At 39.9% G+C, this 21668-nt stretch overlaps 2 protein-coding genes across 12 annotated transcripts in view; both read right to left on the bottom strand.

The window, feature by feature from the left end:
• The window catches only part of ATF2 (activating transcription factor 2), a 50682-nt gene extending 36669 nt beyond the window's left edge, over window positions 1-14013 (bottom strand). For 3 of the 10 annotated variants that reach the window (XM_048308991.1, XM_048308998.1, XM_048308999.1), the window contains exons 1-5: window positions 13940-14013; window positions 10257-10290; window positions 4676-4750; window positions 3976-4045; window positions 1433-1529 (exon numbers count right to left, since the gene is read on the bottom strand). In XM_048308991.1, the coding sequence (XP_048164948.1) occupies window positions 1433-1529; window positions 3976-4023 (145 nt within the window). In that variant the 5' untranslated portion in view covers window positions 4024-4045; window positions 4676-4750; window positions 10257-10290; window positions 13940-14013. Of the gene's footprint in view, window positions 1-1432; window positions 1530-3975; window positions 4046-4675; window positions 4751-6391; window positions 6502-10256; window positions 10291-13407; window positions 13560-13668; window positions 13811-13939 lie in introns of those variants that run through there. The other 7 variants (XM_048308996.1, XM_048308997.1, XM_048308995.1 and 4 more) reach the window with 7 other exon arrangements.
• Window positions 14014-18080: 4067 nt separating this feature from the next.
• Window positions 18081-21486, bottom strand: ATP5MC3 (ATP synthase membrane subunit c locus 3). Of its 2 annotated transcripts, XM_048310015.1 has the most exons (5): window positions 21420-21486; window positions 21261-21338; window positions 20208-20285; window positions 19662-19855; window positions 18081-18325 (listed from the first exon to the last, which is right to left on the bottom strand). In XM_048310015.1, exons 2-5 carry the CDS (start codon window positions 21297-21299, stop codon window positions 18211-18213), a joined length of 426 nt encoding a protein of 141 aa, XP_048165972.1. In that variant the 5' UTR covers window positions 21300-21338; window positions 21420-21486; the 3' UTR covers window positions 18081-18210. The 2 variants fall into 2 exon arrangements, with proteins under 2 accessions (XP_048165972.1, XP_048165973.1); XM_048310016.1 differs by lacking the exon at window positions 21420-21486 and having other exon boundaries at window positions 21261-21416.
• Window positions 21487-21668: the final 182 nt, after the last annotated feature.

Genomic DNA, 21668 nt, shown 5'->3' with positions numbered 1-21668 from the left:
CTGTGTCTGTGAACCACAGGGAGCTATTCTCCAGTGCACAGCAGAACACTTCAATGAGCAAGGAGACTCTGTTTGCAAATAAAGATAACGACTACATGAAGGCTTTTATTTAAAAAAACAAATGAGAAAACTGCATAGCTCAAAGGCAGTTTGCTTCTGTCTTTTCATAATTTGACAACAGTAGTGATTACTTCCAAGTGCATGGAACTTCCAAAGGCAAGTAAAGTGTGACTCTGTACACAAGATTGCACTGGCTTCTCTGATGCCTCTATATCAAGCTGGAATCATAAGACTTCTAGCATATGGGTAACTATTCCATGAAGTAGTTTCAAAACCATCTTTATATAAAATTTCTGTTAGTATACAAATTTGCCTTATTTCACTCTTATTATCAGGTCAAAATCAACCAGACTTCCCACAAAGTTACTTGCATTTAAAATATTGTAAAGTGGTATGATTGTCTGAACTTTGTAATGTAGCATGGTGTTTACAACAATTCCTACACTGGAATGTGGCTGCACAGAGAGACTGTCATGGTTTCATTTTTAAACACCTGATTATTTGAAAGGTCTCTTTTCTTATGGTGTAATTGACAAGGAGCAGATTTAGAATTTTAAAATTTGTAACTGCTAGTTCAAGAGCAATCTTTTTTTTATCTGCTCATTGTAACAAATTAGCCACTTACAAGGAAAAAAAAATAATCAGAAAATGTCTGAAAGTCTTTGTGAAATTCATTTAGGCTGCTCCACCACTGAAAAAAAACCCAGACTGACTGTAACTACAGAAACTTAGCACATGCCATCTTCATTAAAAAACTCTCAAATATATAATGCAATCAATCATCCATTGGTGATTACTTCTGATCCTGGACAAAAGTTATAATTACTAAGGGTATAACATGAATTTAGAGGTGGAAATAAAGTATTTTGAATTTAAGCCAAAATGAAAACAAAAATTTTGATTTTTCTTCTACTATCCCATCAGAAGAATAATCACTGATTGATTCTTCTAATATCACTGTGATATGTAAAAGATGCTACATACTTTAAAATTTAAGAGACAAGTAATATCAATGAATAATTAAAACGGAAATACAGCTTAATTTAGTTCCAGATCCTCTTAGGCATAGCCTTTGCTAGCATGTTCTTACTGAATGCTTACATAATTTAATCAATTATTTAAGTATTGATAATTTAAAAATATTTGGATTACATACCAGATCCAAATAAAAGTAACTTATGGAGAATAATACTGACTTCAAATTCTGACATGAATTATGTAAGAAAACACTGCCTAAGCACACACTGCAGACAAGTATAGTGAAGAAAATGTATCACATTCTCTTAATCTGTGTATCATGTACAGAAAATGCATAAAACATATGCCTATTCCAGCAGAAAAGTGAATAAACTTAACAGAAGTATATACTTACCAGCCACAATGACACTATCATTACGAGCCGGACCAAATTTCAGTGTCATCTCATGTTTATGTTTATGGACAGCCAAATGATCCTCATTGGTAAAACGCTGCAGCAGAAAGTTTCAAGAAACAGTTGAAACTGGGAGTGTGAACACAGCAAATGCCATACCACAGAAAGCAATTTTTCCAACATGTAAAACTATCATTACTACATTAAAAGACAACCCTCTAACGCAGATATATCTTGTCCCTTGGTCAACAGTACCAAGCAGAAATATTATAAAACTCAAATGATGCTCATAGTAACTAAGTATGGTACCAGGAAAATTGTAGTGTATGTACCTGCATATATCAAAAGTCCAAGATAACATCTCGGAGTGCTGCCTCCATCAACCAGCAGCAAACAACCATTTGCTGTATTAATGGTTCTTGACAATGTCTAGTAATTCATTACCACTACTTGACTACTTCATTGTGTGTATAACCACAATAATGACAATTGATCTGTAATCACAAACTTCACTGCATTTAACAGCATGAAGATAAAATATACTATAGCTCCTGCCCCTGACCATTTACTACATAAACAAGAGGCAGGTAGAAAGGGAAACACTAGAACCATGTCAGACGACTGTAATGCTGTGAATGAACTAAACCTACCAGCACTTTACAAACATCTCAGGTTTGCTTGTTTCATGCACACTTTCCCCAAAATTTGAGGTCTATGCTATAAAAAAAGCAGTAAGCAGACAAACTATGTGCTGTAAAAGAGATATTCTTACTTTCACTATTTATTTACTTTCACCAATTTGCTATGTATCTGTAATTGTGGGTGAAGTTAGTGTTTCAATTGACATAATCTAAAAAAATGTTTCCCGAGCTGCAGCTTTCCTAAAAAGAACACATTTTACACAAAACATAGTAATTCTTAATGTGTTTTGTGAACATTTGAGCCACAAATTATGTTTCTCTTATGCCTCACTAATTTAAGTCACTCCACATGTACCTTACAACAGACACACACCAAGAATCACCTCTCAGGAACTAACATACAAGCTGAATTGACCTCAGAGTACAGTAACTCAGAATGTTTCCATGAGAAAGGACATGTACGTGTGGAACTGTGAGGGAAATTAAAAATGCGGGATCACTGTAAGGGTGAAACAGGCAAGGGACTTTTTTTCCCTTACAACTCTATTGCCCAGGGTTGCAAATACCCAGCTCTCCGTAACTCCTGTGCCTTATCTCTGCATACAGAATAAGTCAGAAATTTCTGCGTTCTATCACCCCAAAAGACTTAAATGTAGCTTTCTGTCCTCACAAAGTGGTGCACCAGCTCTTCCAGAGGGAAGAGGATGTCCAGATCCTGACTCCCTCTCTCCGTCCTACAGCACGAAGCTGGCATCTGGAGAAGCCTTGCCCATTTTCCGGGACACGAACTTCTCTCTTCACCTTCCCTGGAAACATGCACTGCTGTAGACCCCATGATATGTCTTCTGTGAGATTTAGTTACCAAAACTTCTGACAGTATATACTGCAATGAGATTCAATTAGGATGGGGACAAACACGTTGCTTAGGAGAAAGCAATCCTCTTCTGTTACTTTTGATATCTCTGAACATACTAGACATAACAAGAAATCTTAGTCCTCTCCTGCTTTAAATACAGAAGACTACATTAATATAACATTAATACTGTCGTTCATCATAAAAGCTAAGTTTCCAGAATAAAAATGAGAGTATTTTGAACTCAAAATCCAAATAAATTGAAGTGCACAAATATAAGGAAAAACATCTTGTTTATGAAATCGATTCTATATAAAGGCAGCAACCATTATATTATGAAAAAAAATCAGCTTATGAAATAATTTTATACACAGGATGCAGGGATGTCCACCACACACAGCAGATAATACAAATGCATTTATTTTCAGGATACTAAATAAAAGTGTTAAGACAGCTTCCTTTTAAGCAACCATCTGCTAAAATACTCCACAATATTTTCACTTTTCTGTTCACATTCACCTATATATATATATATATACACACACACACACACTAATGCTATTTACTAGAATACATTAAAACTACTATAGGAATTGAAATATATTCTGTGGCATGCATAGTGTTACAATCTTCCTATACACAACAACATACATAAAACAAACTTATGCCAATAAATATCTGCAGTCACCACAGCTATGAAGAGTAGTGACAAGGAACCTTCACATTGAGCTCCCCACCAACTGAAATATCCTAGAAAATGCAGGTTATCTCATACAAGTTAGGTCTTGATTATTTTCCTAATGAAAGCAAGTAAAGCAGGGCTAGCAAATTAAATTATTTTTAGTTCAGAAAGAATAATTTAATTAGTTTTTTCTTCTGTGGATAGCATTTTGGATAAACATATAACATGCTACAAATTCTTGCCTTTCAGCAAAATAAAAATACTTTCTAGCAATTATCATAAGCCCCTTTCCGTCAATCCCTAAAAATACATTTCACTGTTTTACTTTTATTTGATCAATGCTAGTAACTTCAGTTCAGACCATTACCTGGCCACATCCAGGGGCAGTACATAAAAAGGGTTTGTCATCACTCATATTCCACAGGTCGTTGTGCTACCTGTATTAAAATTAGAACGGAACAAATTTTACAAATATTGCAACGAATTATCAATACATCAACATCCACAGGCTATTTTAATATCCTATGGGCAAGAATTTCTACCTTCTGACTACACTAATATTCTAAATACCCATGATTCAAATGGATTTTCAAGCTCTGTCAGGAAGGTACACAAAATCCACCACAGCGGTTTCTGAACATTACACCTCAATCAGAAATCCACATGTTTGTATGTAACATGACTAATTGCAAAAAGTATCTGAAAGCATAGTAAGAACAACTTGTCACTGAAATCAAATACATTGTATTAATGATCCAATTCTCACAGTTAAAAAGAGATCAAAGCAGCAGACAATACCACACAGTCAAGGTTATGGTGCCAACAGATGAGGAAGAAGTGTTGATTACTTAGCCTTTTCACAATCTTTATTTAAAGCTCATCATTAAAGGTAAGTTGGCACACAGCCCTTTGTGTAAACCGTTACAAATCTAATTACAAAAACATGCACTATACTAATGTTTCAGCTACTAAATTATTGACAGACTAAAAATACTTAGGAAAGAAGTAAGATATTAATTATACTTGGCGCTGTTTTGCATACTCACCCCACACAATAATACACATACCTGCCAAATTTCACATATAAACCTGTTTCATAGGGCAAACTATCATATCCTCCTTTTCATGGCAATGAACTGTAACTAAAAGAAGATATTAATTACTATGCATGCTAAAAATGAAATAATGCATGATTTCGTAAAGATAAATGATAAAATGTCCACTATCCACCCATGAAACACAACAGTTTTTCAAAGAAATTGTTTACTTCAATACATCCTCTAGTTAGTGTGGCATCTGTGGCTTTACGCTGGAGGAAATACATTCATCTTTAAATGAATATTTGTATGAAGAACTAACAGTGTTAGTTCTGAACACTACTTAGACTGATGAAGCAAATAAAGATGAATAAAGATGTTTTTATGATTAAATATCATAGGCAGAATAAATCCATCTCTCCCCCAGCATGCTGCTCATGTAGAGTTGCAAGGATTCTCAAATTGTTTAACCATCCTAAGAATGCACACTTCTGGTACACACCTGGGCACTAGACACAAGACATATCAAGTAAGCATAAGCAAACCATATCAGACTCATTACTGCACAGTACCTGATCCTTCTGGATGTACCCGTACAGTAAAAAACTACTGTGTATAGACTTTTTGGATATTCCTTCAAGGAGGAGGAGATCCCAGTGTCCTTTGTAATGTACACCCAACAGCAAAGAAAGGAAAACATGGCATGCAGCAGATTTTAAACTGTCACTTCTAAATATATACATTTAAAGGAATGAGGATACTGAGCTGAGATCAGAAGTCGAGAAGAGACGAATGGCTGCCAGAAAACTTTAGAGTCTTTGGCACTGACAGCTCAGGGGAACATTTACATCCCAAAGGAAGGATGCCAAAGCAAATCAGGGATGAAGACTGTTCCACTGTTCTTTGCAAAGAGTTCACAACCTGTCTCAAGTTTCTGAATGAATGCAGTATGTTTTGAACTGTGCAAACTGTGAACTTGGTACTTTCACTAGTAAGGAACATTAACGAGGTTATGGGCAAGTCTGAATACTCATGACTAAGGCTCCAGGGTAAGAAATAAGGTCCTTATCCATGACACTTTAGGAATATATCCTTACAATATGTGGAATTTCAATAGACTTAACAGCTATCCCACAAGCTTATTACTCTTCTTCAGCTATGCAACAATCTTATTTCTTTAAATGCAGGCTCAAACTAACAGAGTTAGTCTCATTTAGATCTCAAGAGGAATTAGTTTTGTTAAACCTGTGATCATAGGGCACCATATACTTATATAATGGCTACATATGCCACCATATGCCAATATGCACATATGGCTATGTATTATGAGCAGACTAGTAATATCCATATCAGAAATGTCAGATGATGTAAGAAACAATTCTGATTTTTTTTTTTTTTATCCAAAGGATGAAGATTTTGATTAACTAAAGGGCATGTAGGACATTTTTTCTACTCAGTTACTGTATCTTGTTGCCAGTCTCTGAGAGATGCAGTTTTGGCCATAAAACCTACTCCCTCCATGCTGTTAGTATTTCTCCTACGTGAGAAAACATAAAGATCAATTTTTTAAGTCCACTCATTTTCTCTTTTAAAGGAGTATTACCAGAGCTCGTATTTGCATGTGAAGTTGTATCTGGTTCCATGTTTTGGTTTGCAAAGCCTGTGAATTTTGAATGCCTGATGTACAAGTTAAAAAATCAATCCTTGTGAAAAAGAAAAGCAGCGCTGTCCTTCTGGCAAACTTACTGGAAAAAAATTGGAGATAAATTCATTTCCTCATCTTTGTAACATTATTTGACTGCAGACCACATGGAATTTTGTGAGGTAATCCCTTGTAAAGAGATTCCGGATAACATCTGAGGAAAAAAAATTATGTTGAAGCACTGAAATTTTTGCACCTAAAAGAGAAAAGAAGTTCACTCGCATTCCAAGCAAGACCTTGGACGTTTAAAATCTAAACAGAAACTAGATCTGACAGGATGGGAAAACAAAGGGCTCACATTCATTAGTGCAGCCAAATTAGTTAGAATTGTATTTACCTATTACAAAGACAAATGCAAGGCTTGCACCTAGAACAAAATAACTCCATGCAACAGTGGAAGCTGAGGGGCAACTGGTGCCAAGCAGCTTTGGGGCAGAACCTGTAACTCCTGGTGGACAACAAAGCCAGTTGGATTCAGCATCATGTCAGTTGCAGCACTGAAAGACAAGAGGCTTCTGGGATGAATTAGCAATGGTACAGCAATGAGATGAAGGGAAGTGATTATCCTCCTCTATCTGGCACCATAAGGCTATATAGCTCAAGTGCCATATCCAGTGCTGAGCCCCTCAAGACAGCTGATGAACTGGAGAGCAAACATCTGGGGGCCCCATCAAAATGGTTAGGAGGCTGGACTACTTCATAACAAGAGGAACATCAGGAAGCAAATTCAGAATGGAGAAGGAGTGCTAAAGAAGCATCTACTTGCTGTCTTAAACTATCTAATGTGTTGATATAGAGAAGTCAGATCCAGACTTTAGGTAGAGTATAATAAAAGGATGAGATGTAACATTCACAAGACACAAGTTAACAAGAAAGTTAAGGGCAAGTGTAGAGGAAGAGGAAAACACAGTATTAAAAAAAAAAAAAAAAAATCCCACAGTGAGGGCTGCTGAACACTGGAACAGGTTGCCAAGTGGGGCTGTGGAATCTCCACCCTTGCAGAAATTCAAAATTTGACTGGATGACATTCTGAGCAATCCAAGATAACTCTGAAATTTAAAGCATACCATAAAGATACCATAGCAAGGAACAGAGGTTAACAACTGCAATAGACCATCCAAACCTGGGTAATATTCTGACACCTTTAGAAGACTCTGCATGATCAAAAACCCGCTGCTGCTACAAAACACACACAAACCCCATCCTTTGCCTCCTCTTTTCCTTGTGGATTGCATGTTGCCTGACAGGCATAACAAAACTAACACAGAGAAGGCAAATTTTCAGAAAAAAAAAGTTTGTAATTGCCACTCTAATTTCAAAAGAGTCTCTCTCTCTTGTAGACCGATTGCTCCAAGTGAGAATATCACAGTAAGAAAGAACAATTTAGGAAATACCTTTCCCTTGAAAGCCAAAATAGCAACTTAGATGCCATCTTGACAAAAATGTTACTCTCAAAGCCAAATGAGAAGTGTAATAGATGAAGTGATAATCCTGTCACTAAAGGGGAATTATAGACACCCTGGACTGTTACCTAGGCAACAGCTAACACCTTGTCCCATAGAAAAAAAGACAGTTCCTGAAGGAATCCAACACGAATATGAAACTCCAGCCTTATCTCTTCAGATAGAACGAACATTCAGTGAAATGATTCTTACTACAGTCCACTGAACTGCAACTTTCTTCTGTAAGCTTCAAACCCTACATTCCTTTCAGTAGCATAAAGAAATCCATATGTAGAATTCCAGTCACACGGTAACAGGATCAGAGCTGAACACAGGAAAAACTTGAAATAACCTTGGCAGGATAATCAACTTCAGTACTAAAATCAGAAAATAATCTCAGTTTTTTGGTGTTTGCTCTGTACTTTCACCACAAAAGTAAAATACATTCACATCATGCCTATTTAAAATGTAGCAAGCCTCTTTTATCATGTTTGGAATGTAAATGATACAGTAAATATATAAATAAGTATACATCCATCTTGAAAATATATATAATATGGAGAAATAAAAATGAGTTTGCAGGTAATTCACTAATATTTAGAGCAGTGTGCTTATTTAAAAAATAAAGATGTCTCTACAAAATGTCACCTTAATATTTATCTAAATTTGCTACAAAAATAGCTTCAACAATTATCTGAATATTTCCATAAGATTTTAATTAAACACCTTGGGTACACTTTGTGGAAACTATTATTACATAGTCTGAGGCTTGCTTTCAAAATACCTTTCTGCAGACAATGTTACAAAGAATACAATCATACACTGACTTAAGTCATGTCTTGTTGGCTTATTTAACTGCTACAGATTCTTCTGTTTTCTCTTAATTGCCTACATATGGGAGCATGGAAAACACAACTGACACCTTGTTTCAAAATTTTTCTACTGAACATTTAAACAACTGTTTAAAATGTATATATATCGATAGTCTTTGCAAAAACTTATTCAAATTTGCTGAGAAAAGTAATTCTTCACACACACCTACTAAAGACTCACCAAACTTGCAGCTAAAGCCTCTACTTTACCATATGTAAATGGTACCATATGTACCTGTAGAAAGCAAGGTGTGTGCAAAAAGACATCCATGTACAGAGCCACTCACAGGCTGTGCAGTCTTACCCTGTGATTACTTATTTTAAGCACTGTAGCAATACAGAGACTGCCCTCCTGTAACATCAGGGCTGACACAAACAGCACAGAAGAAAACTGCCAGAACTGAACACAGAAAACACAACTACGAACACACCAAGAACAGCCCCAAGAACAAACAAAAATGTTAAAACTTTTGATGACAGCATTCTTCTTTTGGCCAACATGCAAGAAGAGATACATGTTCTTACAAGTGTGCCACCCTCCCAAACTGGATAGTCCACAGAGGACAATGTGTCAGTCTGCAGCTACAGTAGCAGCTGATTTATCTCCTACTGCTTACATGAGCAGCACACCCAAGCCTTGCAGCTACACTGACCACTTGCATGTGGCTCCAACCCAAGAAACACCTGTACAGTCTGGTTTGAAAAAGATGAAAAGTTGGACAAAAACTGTATCAGGCCACTGAGACAAGTCAGAATTATAGTAGTCCATCAGCATTTGATTTCCTCTGAGTCCAAACATTACAAAGTGCTTATGTTAGAGTAACAGTGATGTATTTTCCTACGGATGTTTGCATTTCCTCAAGCCTGATCATGTCTAGTCAACATTTCCTTTTATTCATTACATTGGATCTGGGATTGTGCCCCCTTCTACTGCAACATACAAAGCCTTACTGTATAGAGAATTATTAACTCTTACTAAACTTTTCTGTTGATCTCATCATAGTGTATAACTACTTTAGGTAATGTAAGACTTTACTTTAAAGCTTCATTTTATAATAGGAAACTGAAGCATAAAAGAACCAGGTCAAAAACTTTAAGTTTTATCAACTTTTATGAGTTCTACTTAGAGTACATACTTATTGAAAGTAAAGTGAACTGAACATATTTGCCACAGTAAAGAATAACAGCTTCTTAATGGTTACCTGAAGAGCTGAATATAGTGTTTTGCTTAGCTCCTTCCAAGACTTCTTTAGATGGGGGGAGGTAGCTATTTTTGTTTTCTAAATTTAAACGCCTCACAATTAAGAGATGGCTTTCTTATACAACCAAACAAATATCAACAAAAATCAAAATGAACACGGCGCCCTTATACTTTCAATGCTTGCATACAGCAGCCACATCATAAATTTCAATCACTTCTCACATTTGAGTCTATCTTTATTTCCACAATTTACTATACAGGTAGATTTGCAAGTTGTGATTTCAGTAAAAATCCGATGTTAGTAGGTAGAATACACCACTTAAAAAGAAGAGACATAAATTTGAAAAAATTAATTTGTATTTTAAAAGGAAGAAAATCCCATTGCTCTACTTACCTGGAGGGACTGGAACAGCTGTATTTTCTGTTTCCTATAAAGCAAAAGAAGAAAGGTGACGCAAAAGTGGTGTAGTTAATACTTGACCATTACAGGACACTTTCAGAAGTGATCTGACTCTATTTCCATAACACTGTCGAATTTGGCATTCCTAAAAAATAAAACTGAACAATGAAGGAAATGGAGGAGATAAAACTTGAAAAATTAAAACATTACTCCTCATAATGAAAGTGGGATTGGCAGAAAGTAACCTAATAGATTCTGCTGTAGTCCAGAATATTTAAAGTTTGTAAATAGCAATAGCTGGCAAACAGGAAAACAGGAGCTCCTTCTTCACACTACGCTGCTAGCATAATGCTCAAATTTTTTCTTCTAGAAAGTCAAATGTTAGGCACTTTTTGCTGATATTATTAAGTAACTGCTTGTATCTGATGTCTAAAGTTAATTCCATACCTTCCCCAATTTGTCTAAATTCTATAAAGGGCAGAGCATCTGGACAAGAAGGAAAGATACAAGTAAGGATGATTGACTTAACAAGTTGCAATAAGAACAAGAAAGCCAGTTGGACAGATAGTCACATATGCAGAAACAAAGCAATAAATTCCTTCAGCTGCAGGAGTGGCTTCTTCCACAAGAAGACACATTTCTGGTAAACAGAGAGCACTAATGGCATAAAGAAAGGTCCTTAGGCCTAACACTTCCTGTTGGCTGAACATGGTGGCTTCTAATTCAACCCTCTGGCTTAAGTATTTTTCAGAGACACCCCTGATCTTTCTTTAACTTAGTAAAAATTCAGGCTATGTGAATACAGCTCTTGTAGATAAGCAGAAAGTCAATGAACCTCAGAAAAGAGCACAGAGGGGTTAATATTCCTCCCATCTTTTCACAATTTGCTTAGAGATATTAGGGCTTACTTGCCCCAGTTCATTTATCTAGGTTTGAACATCTTCAACCTAACACACATTAGAAATCCAAGCTCATTTTTATACACTAGCTTCAACAAATTAAAAAAAAAAAAAAAGCTAAACAAAAAGTTACTTCATTTTTACATTTTCTTAGATGGCATCCCTGAAGTCTAAAATTGAATTAATTAATTAAGAATTTCATTCTAAAAATCTTTAAATATATCAAATATTCCACTACAGGATTCCTCCTGCTCATTAAAACAGAATGATCTTTTTCTTTCCTGTAAGCACTTATATAAATGACCACTGGCTTTACCTAGAAAGGAAACATGATATATTTCTTGGAACGCCTTCCTGAAGAGAAGTTCTTATCTGAAGGGAAGCTAATGGAAAAGTTCTCAGGCTGAACCAAAGCTGACACTGAACAAAGTTGAAAACAGTACAGCATAAATGTGAAAAAAAAACATTTATTGCATAATTATTAAATACTGACTAATATTTCTGTCACTAACTATATTCAATGCCTCCTTAGAGTGCATATTATATGTGAAACAAATATAGTTCAGTTATGCAGAACAATGGTAACTTGAAATCTATTCAGTATCAAAATAAAAGTTAAAAGTATTGAGTCACATTTGCTTCTTTGAAAATCGAAAATGTGTAATTTTTATGCAGAAACTCAAGACTATGTTAAGAGACCATTAAGAATGTTAATATTATAAATAACTTTAAGTTAGGAAAACTTCATGGAGGTAAAAATGTATATTTTTAAGTTCAAGTTAATTAAGAGTAGAAGAAGAAAAAGCTGATGACAGAAAAGGGATTTTTAGCACTAGGCACATTCAAAATTTAATGACAAAAGGATGAAAATAATACCATAGTTCATGCTGTTCAATGTGGTCATAAAAGAAAAGCAGCATGAAAAACAAGATTATTAATAAAAGTAAGTATGATTAAATTTATGATCTGAAAGCATTTTATTAGATACTACATAGTCTAGAAGTTTCTGGAAAAAGACCTACCAAACATATTCGTATTTCTAGAATTCAAGTCAGGATAGAATATCAATAACATTATGAAGAAGATCAAAAGCTCAACTACTTGATTAAGCATTAGCATGCAACGTCAGTACTGAAACATAAAATCTCAATGGATTTTTAAAAGAGCTGCTTCACTTTATGTACACATTAAGGTTTCTTATTATTTGACAATTCTTTTGAAGCATTATATAACAACCAGTCCCTGACAAAATTATTGTTTTGTTTTTTAACAAGACAACTTGACAATTTTGATTCTGGATTGCATAATTATAAACACTTCAGAGTTAACCCAAGTGAATGCCAAACTGGACTACAGCTTGTCCCTCTGAAACTACATCTGCAATGGGATGTCCATTAAAAGACAACAACCTGTTTCAGCAGATGGCTCAAGAAATCCCACCTAAAACACCTGTGGAAGACCAGAACCACAAGGACTGGTCCACATCCTATCGGGAGGGCTGAATTCAGCATCTAACACAGACCTAGCAGTCTTATGACCCAAACTTCACAACGTTTGTTTTTATTACCTCTTACCTGGCTTTACGCTCAGCAAGAAGTAGGGATGTGACATTCACTGCCATGAGCAGAATATGTCAAAAAGAAAACAAACCCACTGTTTTAAAAAGTGGTATATAAAATACATTTTAGCCATGTTTGTGGTCATTATTTGGAAAGTAGAGGATGATTCAGAGTATTCAGGTCATTCAAATTTCTCATTTCAGTGCAAGGAAACAGGTGACAGCATCACTATTGGAAGATAAACACCTCTGAGAGAAAGCAACAGAACGAAAAGCAAATGAGGGACACACAGTGCATGAACAGGGCATAAAAACACACGAATGGATCTCCCTCCAAGAACAGGGATGCAAAAAGGCTGTAGAATGAGTAAGACTGCAGAAGCAACATGGCAGCACACATATCCCCTAACTCCAAACATGAGGTTGCATCTTGGCATAAAACATTCGTGCTTAAAGCACCGTGCAGCTACCACTAATTGAGGGTCTGTGGCATGTTTTTTCACGTGAAACCTTCAGAAACCTTTTATTAGACAACTAGAGAGACATTATGCACAATAACAGGCAAAGTCAATGAGGCAACTGGTCCAGGAGGTTCAGTTCCACGGCCAGACCCCAGGCAGGCCAACACCTCCCTCTGGTGCAGAAGAGCTGTTCTTACCCCCGCGCCCAACATCCCCCACACCCGTACCCTTCTCCGCACCCTCCACTCCAGCACCGGCACGGACCAAGTTCTCCTTCCAGAGACGACGATGGATGCAGACGGAGGCCTCCTTTGGAGCAAAGACGAGGCGGAAAGGCGAGGCCCGGCTGCTCCCTCCTCCCGCCCTCCGCGCCGGTCCCGGCGATGCCGCCGTGGGGCACCCCGCGTCCCGGATGCGCTGCAGCCCCCTTCACCCCCCCACCCACTCGCCTCGCCGCCCCGCGTCCCGGGCCGCCCGCCAGGCCCTACCTCCAGGCGGGTACCGGTGTCCGCGGCGCCGGCCGGGCCGCCCCGCCCCGCTCTAGGGGCGGCGGGAGCCGCAGGCCGCGCTGGGGGAGGGGGCTGCCGCGGAGAGGAGCAGCGGCGCCATGTTACTGCCTCCCGGGCATCCCCCGCCTACCGCCGCGCCGTGCCGCTCCCGCCCCGCCGCCCCCGCCCCCGCCCGGCGCCGCCGCAGCGCGGAGGGAGGAGGAGCCACCGCGCCGGGCCGAGCCGGGCCGGGCCGTGTTTACAAACTCACCCGGAACGCGGCCGGACCGCACATTAAAGGCCGGGTCCCCCGCGGGCTTCCGTCGGCTCTCGCGAGAGCTGCGCGGACACCCCCGCGGGGGCGGGGCGGTGACGCGGCGCGGGGGCGCGGCGGCGGGCGGGGCCATGCCCTGCTCCCCACAGCGGCCGCGGCGGAGCGCGGCTGGGCAGCGCCTCTGCTGCGCTCGGCACCTCGGGCAAAGCTCGTGTGGTAGAGCAGGATTTGTGCAGCCGTGGCGGAGGGGAGCTCAGGATGAGGTGCCCATCCTCTGCGGCGGGATCTGCAGGAGGCCCGGCAGCTGCTGCCAGGGGAGGATGGCAGGCACCACGTAGAGACTAAACCACTGCAAGGCTTCGCTCAGCGGCAAGTCTTCATGCGCTTGTCACATCTAACTTTTGGAATAATCAGCGCTCCAAAGCCTGTACTGGCGAGATTCCTCATCTCTCAACACACCTCCATTCAGGGCAGGAGCGAGGTGTATGCCTGAAGCCATGGTTGTGCTAAACATTCACCTTAGTTAATGTATCAAAAATGCTGCAGCACTGTAGAATAATGGCAAACGCCTACATTTTACACAGGAGGAACTAAAAGAGTTTTGGATTCGTTAAAGAAGTAGCATAACCCTATACAGCAACTCAGTTTAGCTAGTATGTGCTCTGAATCACACATTAAGCTTTAATTCTGTACACGTGTATCATTTGGTCTTGTTCTGAGAGTGATCTGGAGAGTCTAAGGCCATAACAATAAAGTACTTCTAAAAAAGTAGTATCAGTTCCAGTAACATACATTTTGTCCGAGTTTCTCTGAACTTGCACAAGACAGTATGGTATGTTTCATGTCTTGGTGTGTTGTTTTGGTGGGCACTGTACAGCACTTTTGCAAAGTTCTTTAATATATGGTAGGATAGAAAGCACCGCATAAAAGTACCCTGTTTACCTAAAGGTGGAATTATTCTTTAAAGTAGCACGTTGCAAGGACTCAATTTTAAGTGCAGAAGAGAGGAATAGAGATCTTACTTCTTTGTTCAGGGAGCAACTAAGAGCTGTATTAGATATAAGTATTTTTTGATGGTTTAGCTTCACCATTACATAGCAGCAGCAGTCCTAAGCCTAGACTAAAAAACTGAACTGCAAGTGCCTTTCTTCAGTCTGAAATTGATGCAAACAGCAAACAAAGGGAAAGCAGGAAAAGGGCAAAAAACAGCAGCAGGATGTTCACTTATACCTGCAGCAAGGGATTAATTACTTTTACCTGCAGCAATAACTTAAGAGCATAGTTGGTAACTTTAACAGTTCCTTCATTTTCTATTAAAATAACATGGCTATTTCAGAGGTGGTATGATGTCTGATCTACTGGGACAGCAGGCAGAACAGTTATTCAGAGACAATGAAGATCTCTGCTTTAGCTGGCTTCAACAACAAAACATGAACAGTCCTTCAATCTAGAGAACCTACAAGACAAATTTTCATGAGCTGACAATCTCTAAGTTCAGCACGGTCCATATCAGAAGAAACTGAAAAAGGTTTCAGGGAAGTGAAGCCTACAGTAACACCTCATAAAACTTAAGTTTGGTTTCTCTGACGTACAGGAAGATTTCTTGATGTAAACTCTTACAGACAAGATCAAGAGACCTTGGTCTGTTGCTGCCCTATTAATGCAAAGAGACTGGGTTGGCGGTTTTTTTGTAAGAAAAAAATTGATCTTTTATACATTCATAATTGCTACTTTTGTGAGCATTTTAGGAAAACTGAGTGTAGTCTCTGTCAGACCACTCAAATTGACCAACTAAGCTCTGTTGGAAAGGGATTCCATGTTCCCTGTAATAGTTCACCGGTCAGTATCTGCTCATCACTCATTAACCCTAAGCTCCTTATTGTCTATAAAGAGGATAATCCTCTGGGTGAAGGTTTGTTGCTGTGTTTTGAAAAGTCCTTGATTAATCTTTATCTGTAGAACCCAGATCTGATTCTTTCATGACTGGTATAACTAAATAGCCACTTTGCCTGACTCTGGCCTATGCTCACCAGTCTAAGAGCGAATTAAAAGGAAACAAGCTTGGAGAGATGCTACTACTAAAACAACCTTCACATCCACATACAGGATCACCCAAGATTTCCACTGCCTTTCAGGCAAGGCTGATCACAAGAAAAAGGGTTCATGTTGAGAGGGTGGTGCATGTGGTAAAAGATGGGATGTAAATCCACAAATTGTTTTTCAAACCCGATTCAAGTAACTCACGGTGACTCAGGTGGCTTTCTTACTGAAGTTACAGAGCAATAGCTCAGCTGGGTCTTCTATCTACACCAAACACAATTACAGCTTAGCAGAAACATTTTATATGCAAACAAATTCCTAAGCAGAATTAACAGAATGGGAGCTGGACTTGACCAAGAGAAGTCTGAAGATACCTGTTTGGCCAAATCCCAGTGATACGGAAATCTGAAGCTTGAATTAAGCTAGTCCACTAGACTGTCCATGATTTTAGGAAATATAGATTGCCACCTCAAATGCCTGTAGAGATCTCTGCTGTACTGAAAGAAGAGAAACAAGTTCACCACCTACCAGGATATCAGGACAGCAGTAAACAGATGAGCTTTAGAGTCTAGGATACCTTTCAGCCAGGACAAATGGACTGTCAGCTTTGCAAATCAACAGCTTCCAAGAACGCATAATAGCAAGTCCCTAAAGTCACCACTGCATGAGCATAAACCACATGGAACGTACCTGCAAAATGCTTCACCTTCTACCCCCTCTCACTCCTCAAAATCCCCACTTCCTGATCTAGTCACTTAAGACACTAATATTGTTCTAAAGCTACAAATGTAAGATGCTACATATTCTACACTCCTAAAGTTCACATATATAGAAGAACATTCTCTAACAGAGATTGCTATTTTCTACTAAGAACATGTGGGGGAAGTTATTTCTCATGCTGGGTTCTAGAATTTTGTTACACAAATTCTAGAGTAATTTAGGTTCGGAAACACCTTTAAGGAAAAGTCTTTTAGACCTTTAAGATCATTAAGTCCAACTGTTAACACTGCAAAGTCCACCATAAACTGAAGTGGACTAAAGTCCACTAAACTTTCTATGAATACCCACTTGGTACTTTTAAATTCAGATTAAAACAAAATCTTACCCACACCTTGCACTTATCTGAGTCACTAATAATTTCTCCATTTCCTCCATTAAAGTTTCCCATATTTAATTCAGTAATTACTTAACAGCAAGATGACAAAACATTTAACAAGTTTGCCTTACATTCTGAAAATGTTCAGCTTGTAATTGTTGTTATATGATCAGATTATTTAATATTCTGAATAAAGTTTGAGATGCTATCAACCCCCTCACCAGGTTAGTATAGTAGCATAAATGCATGTAGATTGTTACAAGACAGATACTACAAGGAGCAAAAGTAGATACTACAAGGAGCAAAGGTAGATACTGCAGCTATTTTTTTTAACCAAAACGCTTTAATCCTAACCCTCTTAAAAGAATGTGCAAGATACTGTGAGGCTGACTAAAACATTAGAAAGCTGGAACCTCTCCTTTTAATTAGGTGATCCCAAAAATGCACTAACTATTTAAAATGTAACATCAGTGTATCACAACTAAATGCCTTAGACCAAAGGAAAGCAGTTGTTTATTTGGCTCAATGGGGACGCCCTCCAGATCCAAGTGGAAAACCTACCAAGGGATCAAAATATCTAGTGTACTCGAAAACTGATACGAAGTTTCCTATCACTTTCATGGATTTGTGTTTAGCTCCTTCCATCAAGAGGTGCCAGAACGTGTGTGTCAGCTAGCTTGGGAAAAAACAAATTGTGTAGAAGAACAGCTCTGGAAGTTTAAAACACAAGTGAAGGAACAAGGCCAGCAGTACAGCCTTTCACACCTAATCTGCATCCTTTGATCTTTCAAGTATATGCCACAATAATTTAAACAAATAAGATGTTTGACTGGAAGGCTTCTATGCAATATGTCATTATCAGGAGCGTGGGGAAACACAAAAGGTGCTCCCCATCCTGTTTGTCACCGAAAACACCGACAAGGAGTAATCCATGGAGACTGAATTACAAAATTCCACCTTCCAGATATCCCAGTGACAAAGACAATAAATGCAGGCAACAAGTTGACAGTTAAAGTTGTTATCTTTAATGAAATGACTTTGGAAATAGCATCAATTTCCATGACACCAACATTTTGGGAGTCCCATAAAATGCAGTTACATTCCAATGCCAATATTACAGGCAGATCTCCATTCACATGGCAAACAGGATCAAGAAAGCAACCATCAGACAGAAGAGACCCATAGCTTCAGACAGGGCGAATCCCAGGATAGCATATGAGAACAGCTGCTGCTTCAGAGAAGGATTTCTAAAAGAAAGAGAAGGTGTAAGACCTTTTTATCCTTACAATTAAATGTTTTTCATACAGTTTAACCTCACACTTCCTTGCCACAGATTCTGTAACAGGAAAATCCAATAAATCCAAGCAATTCTTTTGCAAGGCTTTCACTCAAGATAAACTAGTTGGCAACTAAGACTAGATTCAGGTTATGCAGATGGTGTAACAGTTTTCCAAATGTGCACAGTTTTTGTGACTGTACTAATGTAACTTTTGAATTTGACTTGTCTCCATCCTCCCATGCAGAAACTATCAGCACTATGCTTCAGAAGTTTATTTCACATCTGTGATATGAGAACTATACTCCAAGGAATTCTCTGCATATCGTGTTTTAAGCAGCTCTCAAGACAAATACAGGAACTGAAACCACGTAAGAGCAGGACAAACAAACAAAGAAATATGCAGCAGTTTGTTGCAAAAATGCAATGACTATACCTTCAAGAAGTGAGAGGAGAAAATGTCCAACATAAAACTATGAAGCAATGTTCTACAACCTCTTATTGTCACGTTCATGCCAAATTCAAAACTCAATATATGAATTTTGTAGTGAAAACACTTGTTTCTTCAGGTGGAAAGTGAACTTCCTCGTCTTCAGAAGGGCTTAAAAATCCTTATTAAGAAGTAAGACTTAACTGGTTGGAAAAGTAGTGAAGAACACGAAACCTCTTCTATGCCTGTGTAAGTTCTGCTCTTTCATGATGCCACGTGAACTACTTCTATTACAGGAATGCTGTAAAATTATCTGAAAGTTCATCCCTACTACAAAATCCTCACCCTTGCCCCCTTCAGATTTCTAGAAGGAATAACTCATTTGCTGAAGTAACTGCGTATTCTGAGATGCAAAGGTGAATGTGTTAGAAAAGCAAATCAGGCCTCTATTTCTAAGCCATGATTCTGACTATGAAGACTAAAGCACACAGACTCTCATTCCTTACTACCAGTTCTCACACTGTTTTTCTTTAGGATTTTCCCCCTTACACAGAAAAGATCCAGTCTGGATTTTTAGTTCATTTCTGGAACCAAATGCTCAAACACTGGACTTCCATGACCATAAGACTGACCAAGTCTAATGATGCAATTTCTTTCATGGCTCTCCTCCAGGAAGAGTGTAGAAAGTTCTGAATTTAACAACAGAGCCATCCTGACGAATATGGTACAGTTTCATACAATTCTCTTCAGCCATGTTTGTCAGTAACAGTAATCATTAACAGGATTTATTACTGTGCCATCATCCTTTCTACAGCTCAGCTGTCTTAAGATACATCTGCATACAATTCAAGAGTTTTTAAAGAGAGAGATTGATTACCTGGCATAACCAATGATTAGACTACCGAAGACTGTTCCAATACCAGCACCAGAACCAGCCACACCTACTGTGGCTGCACCAGCACCAATAAATTTGGCAGCAGTGTCAATGTCCCTGCTGATAGCACTAGTCTGGAATTCTCTAAGTGCTAGTCGGGAGACAGTATTTTGGGCCCCGTTAACTGTTGAGTTGCCCTAAGAAAACAAAACATGAAAAAGCATTATATTCAGACAAAAGACCACGTGATAGTGTTATTATGCAGTTTTAAAAGCTGTATTAGATCCAATGTCTAGTTATTCTTCAGAGTGATGAGACTGTAAGAGTCATAAACTTCAGAATGTTACCTGTTCCACCTGAAAGCACCAACTTTATATGTAAAAGACTTCTCAGGGGAAACAGCAAGACAGCAATGAGTATTATCAGGTGTTTGACTTAAACCAAGTTTCACACTATAGGTATTTGAGTTAGTACAAGTGAACTCTAAGTTGAGGACATTTAGGCTCACCAGGTAATTTAGGAAGATACAGAATTTTGTTTATAAGGTACCTCTCCATTCTTGACCTCTGGCCTAGACAACACAGATGCCGAAATTGGTCTGTACAAGACTCTTGATCCAGCACGGATCTGTAAGAGAAGGAAAAAAACTATAAAAAAAGAAACACTTTATCATAGCTATTCCATACAATAGTAAGTGAATAAGACTATAAGCTACTAAGCCATTTATCTTCCTTGAAAGACAGAAATCTCTGAACAGCTGGATATCCAATAAACGATACAGAAGCAAGCACTGCCATGCAATCTGACAGCACTGTTCTCAGGAGATATTATTGTAAACAGCTGCATCCTTCAGTGAACATATACATGCATTATGCTGACAGAAAATAGAGCAAAACAGCGATAAAAAAGCCCGACCGACCAGTAGGCAGTGAAACACATTTTGAAATGAATAAATAAAAGTCATCAAAATTAATTTCAAAGTTGTTAAACGCACAGATGTAACCTAGACTTTTGAATTTAGCAAGGCACAAATGAATGAATCCTTTTTCACAAGCGGCCTGCATGTGTCCTTGGGCTCCCAGCAGTCTAAGGTCATATCGGCTCTTGCACAAAGCTCTTCCTGCAGGGGAAACCTGGGCCTGCACCATGCAAAATGAGACCTTCTGCAGGCCAGAGAGGGCATTTTCATGCAGGACAGTCTCTCATCTCTGCAGGGGCAAAAAATCCCGGCCCTGCACAGGACAAGCAACAGGCTGGAGTTTGACCTACAGCGAGGCACAGAGCGCAGTAGGCCCAGGAGCTGTTGGCTGCGCTGACCTCCCTCTCCTCCGCCGCCCGTGTGCGAAGGCCCCTCACCTTGGCACAGGGCCCCGGCCGCGCCAAGGAGGCGGGAAGGAGAACGCGGCGCTGCCGCAGTCTGCCCGACCCCCACCCCTTCGCTCTCGGCTAAGCAGCGCTCGGTACGGGCTCGTCCCAGGGCGCTGCCGCGGGGCTCGGAGGTCCGCCCAACCCGCGGCAGCCTCGCGGCCGTCACCGACCCTGTCGCCGACAGGGACGGAGGCGGTGAGGAGGCGCAGGCGTCCCCCGCGCACCCCCACTCACCAGGGAGGGCGAGGTGGCGAGCTTGGCGCAAGCGAACATCTTAGCGGGCGGCGTCCCGGGGGTCGCGATCCAGCGTCTCTGCGGAGAGAGCGAGAGAGTGAGGGTGCGGCGGGCGGTGGCGGCGATGGGCGCGGATGGCGCGGGTGGCGCGGCTCTCACCGTGGCGGTGCCGCGCTCGGGCCGACGGGCGGGCGGGCTGGGCCAGCTGTGCGCAGGCGCGGCGGGGCCGGGCGGCGGAAGGGGCGGGGCGCGGCCAAGGTCACTTTGTGCCGGCGCCATTGGCAGCGGCGGGGGGCGTGGGGCGCGCGCCGCTTTCCCGCGCAGCCGCAGCGCGCCCGGGGGCGGAGCCGGGGCGGAGCCGGGGCTCGGGTCTCTGTCGCGCCCCCTCCCTGGGGGCTCGGGTCTCTG

The sequence above is a fragment of the Corvus hawaiiensis genome, chromosome 7 (assembly GCF_020740725.1).
Source record: "Corvus hawaiiensis isolate bCorHaw1 chromosome 7, bCorHaw1.pri.cur, whole genome shotgun sequence".
NCBI classification, from domain to species: Eukaryota; Metazoa; Chordata; class Aves; order Passeriformes; family Corvidae; genus Corvus; species Corvus hawaiiensis.
Note: the sequence above shows the minus strand (reverse complement) of the source record. Positions and strands in the feature narration are given on the sequence as shown.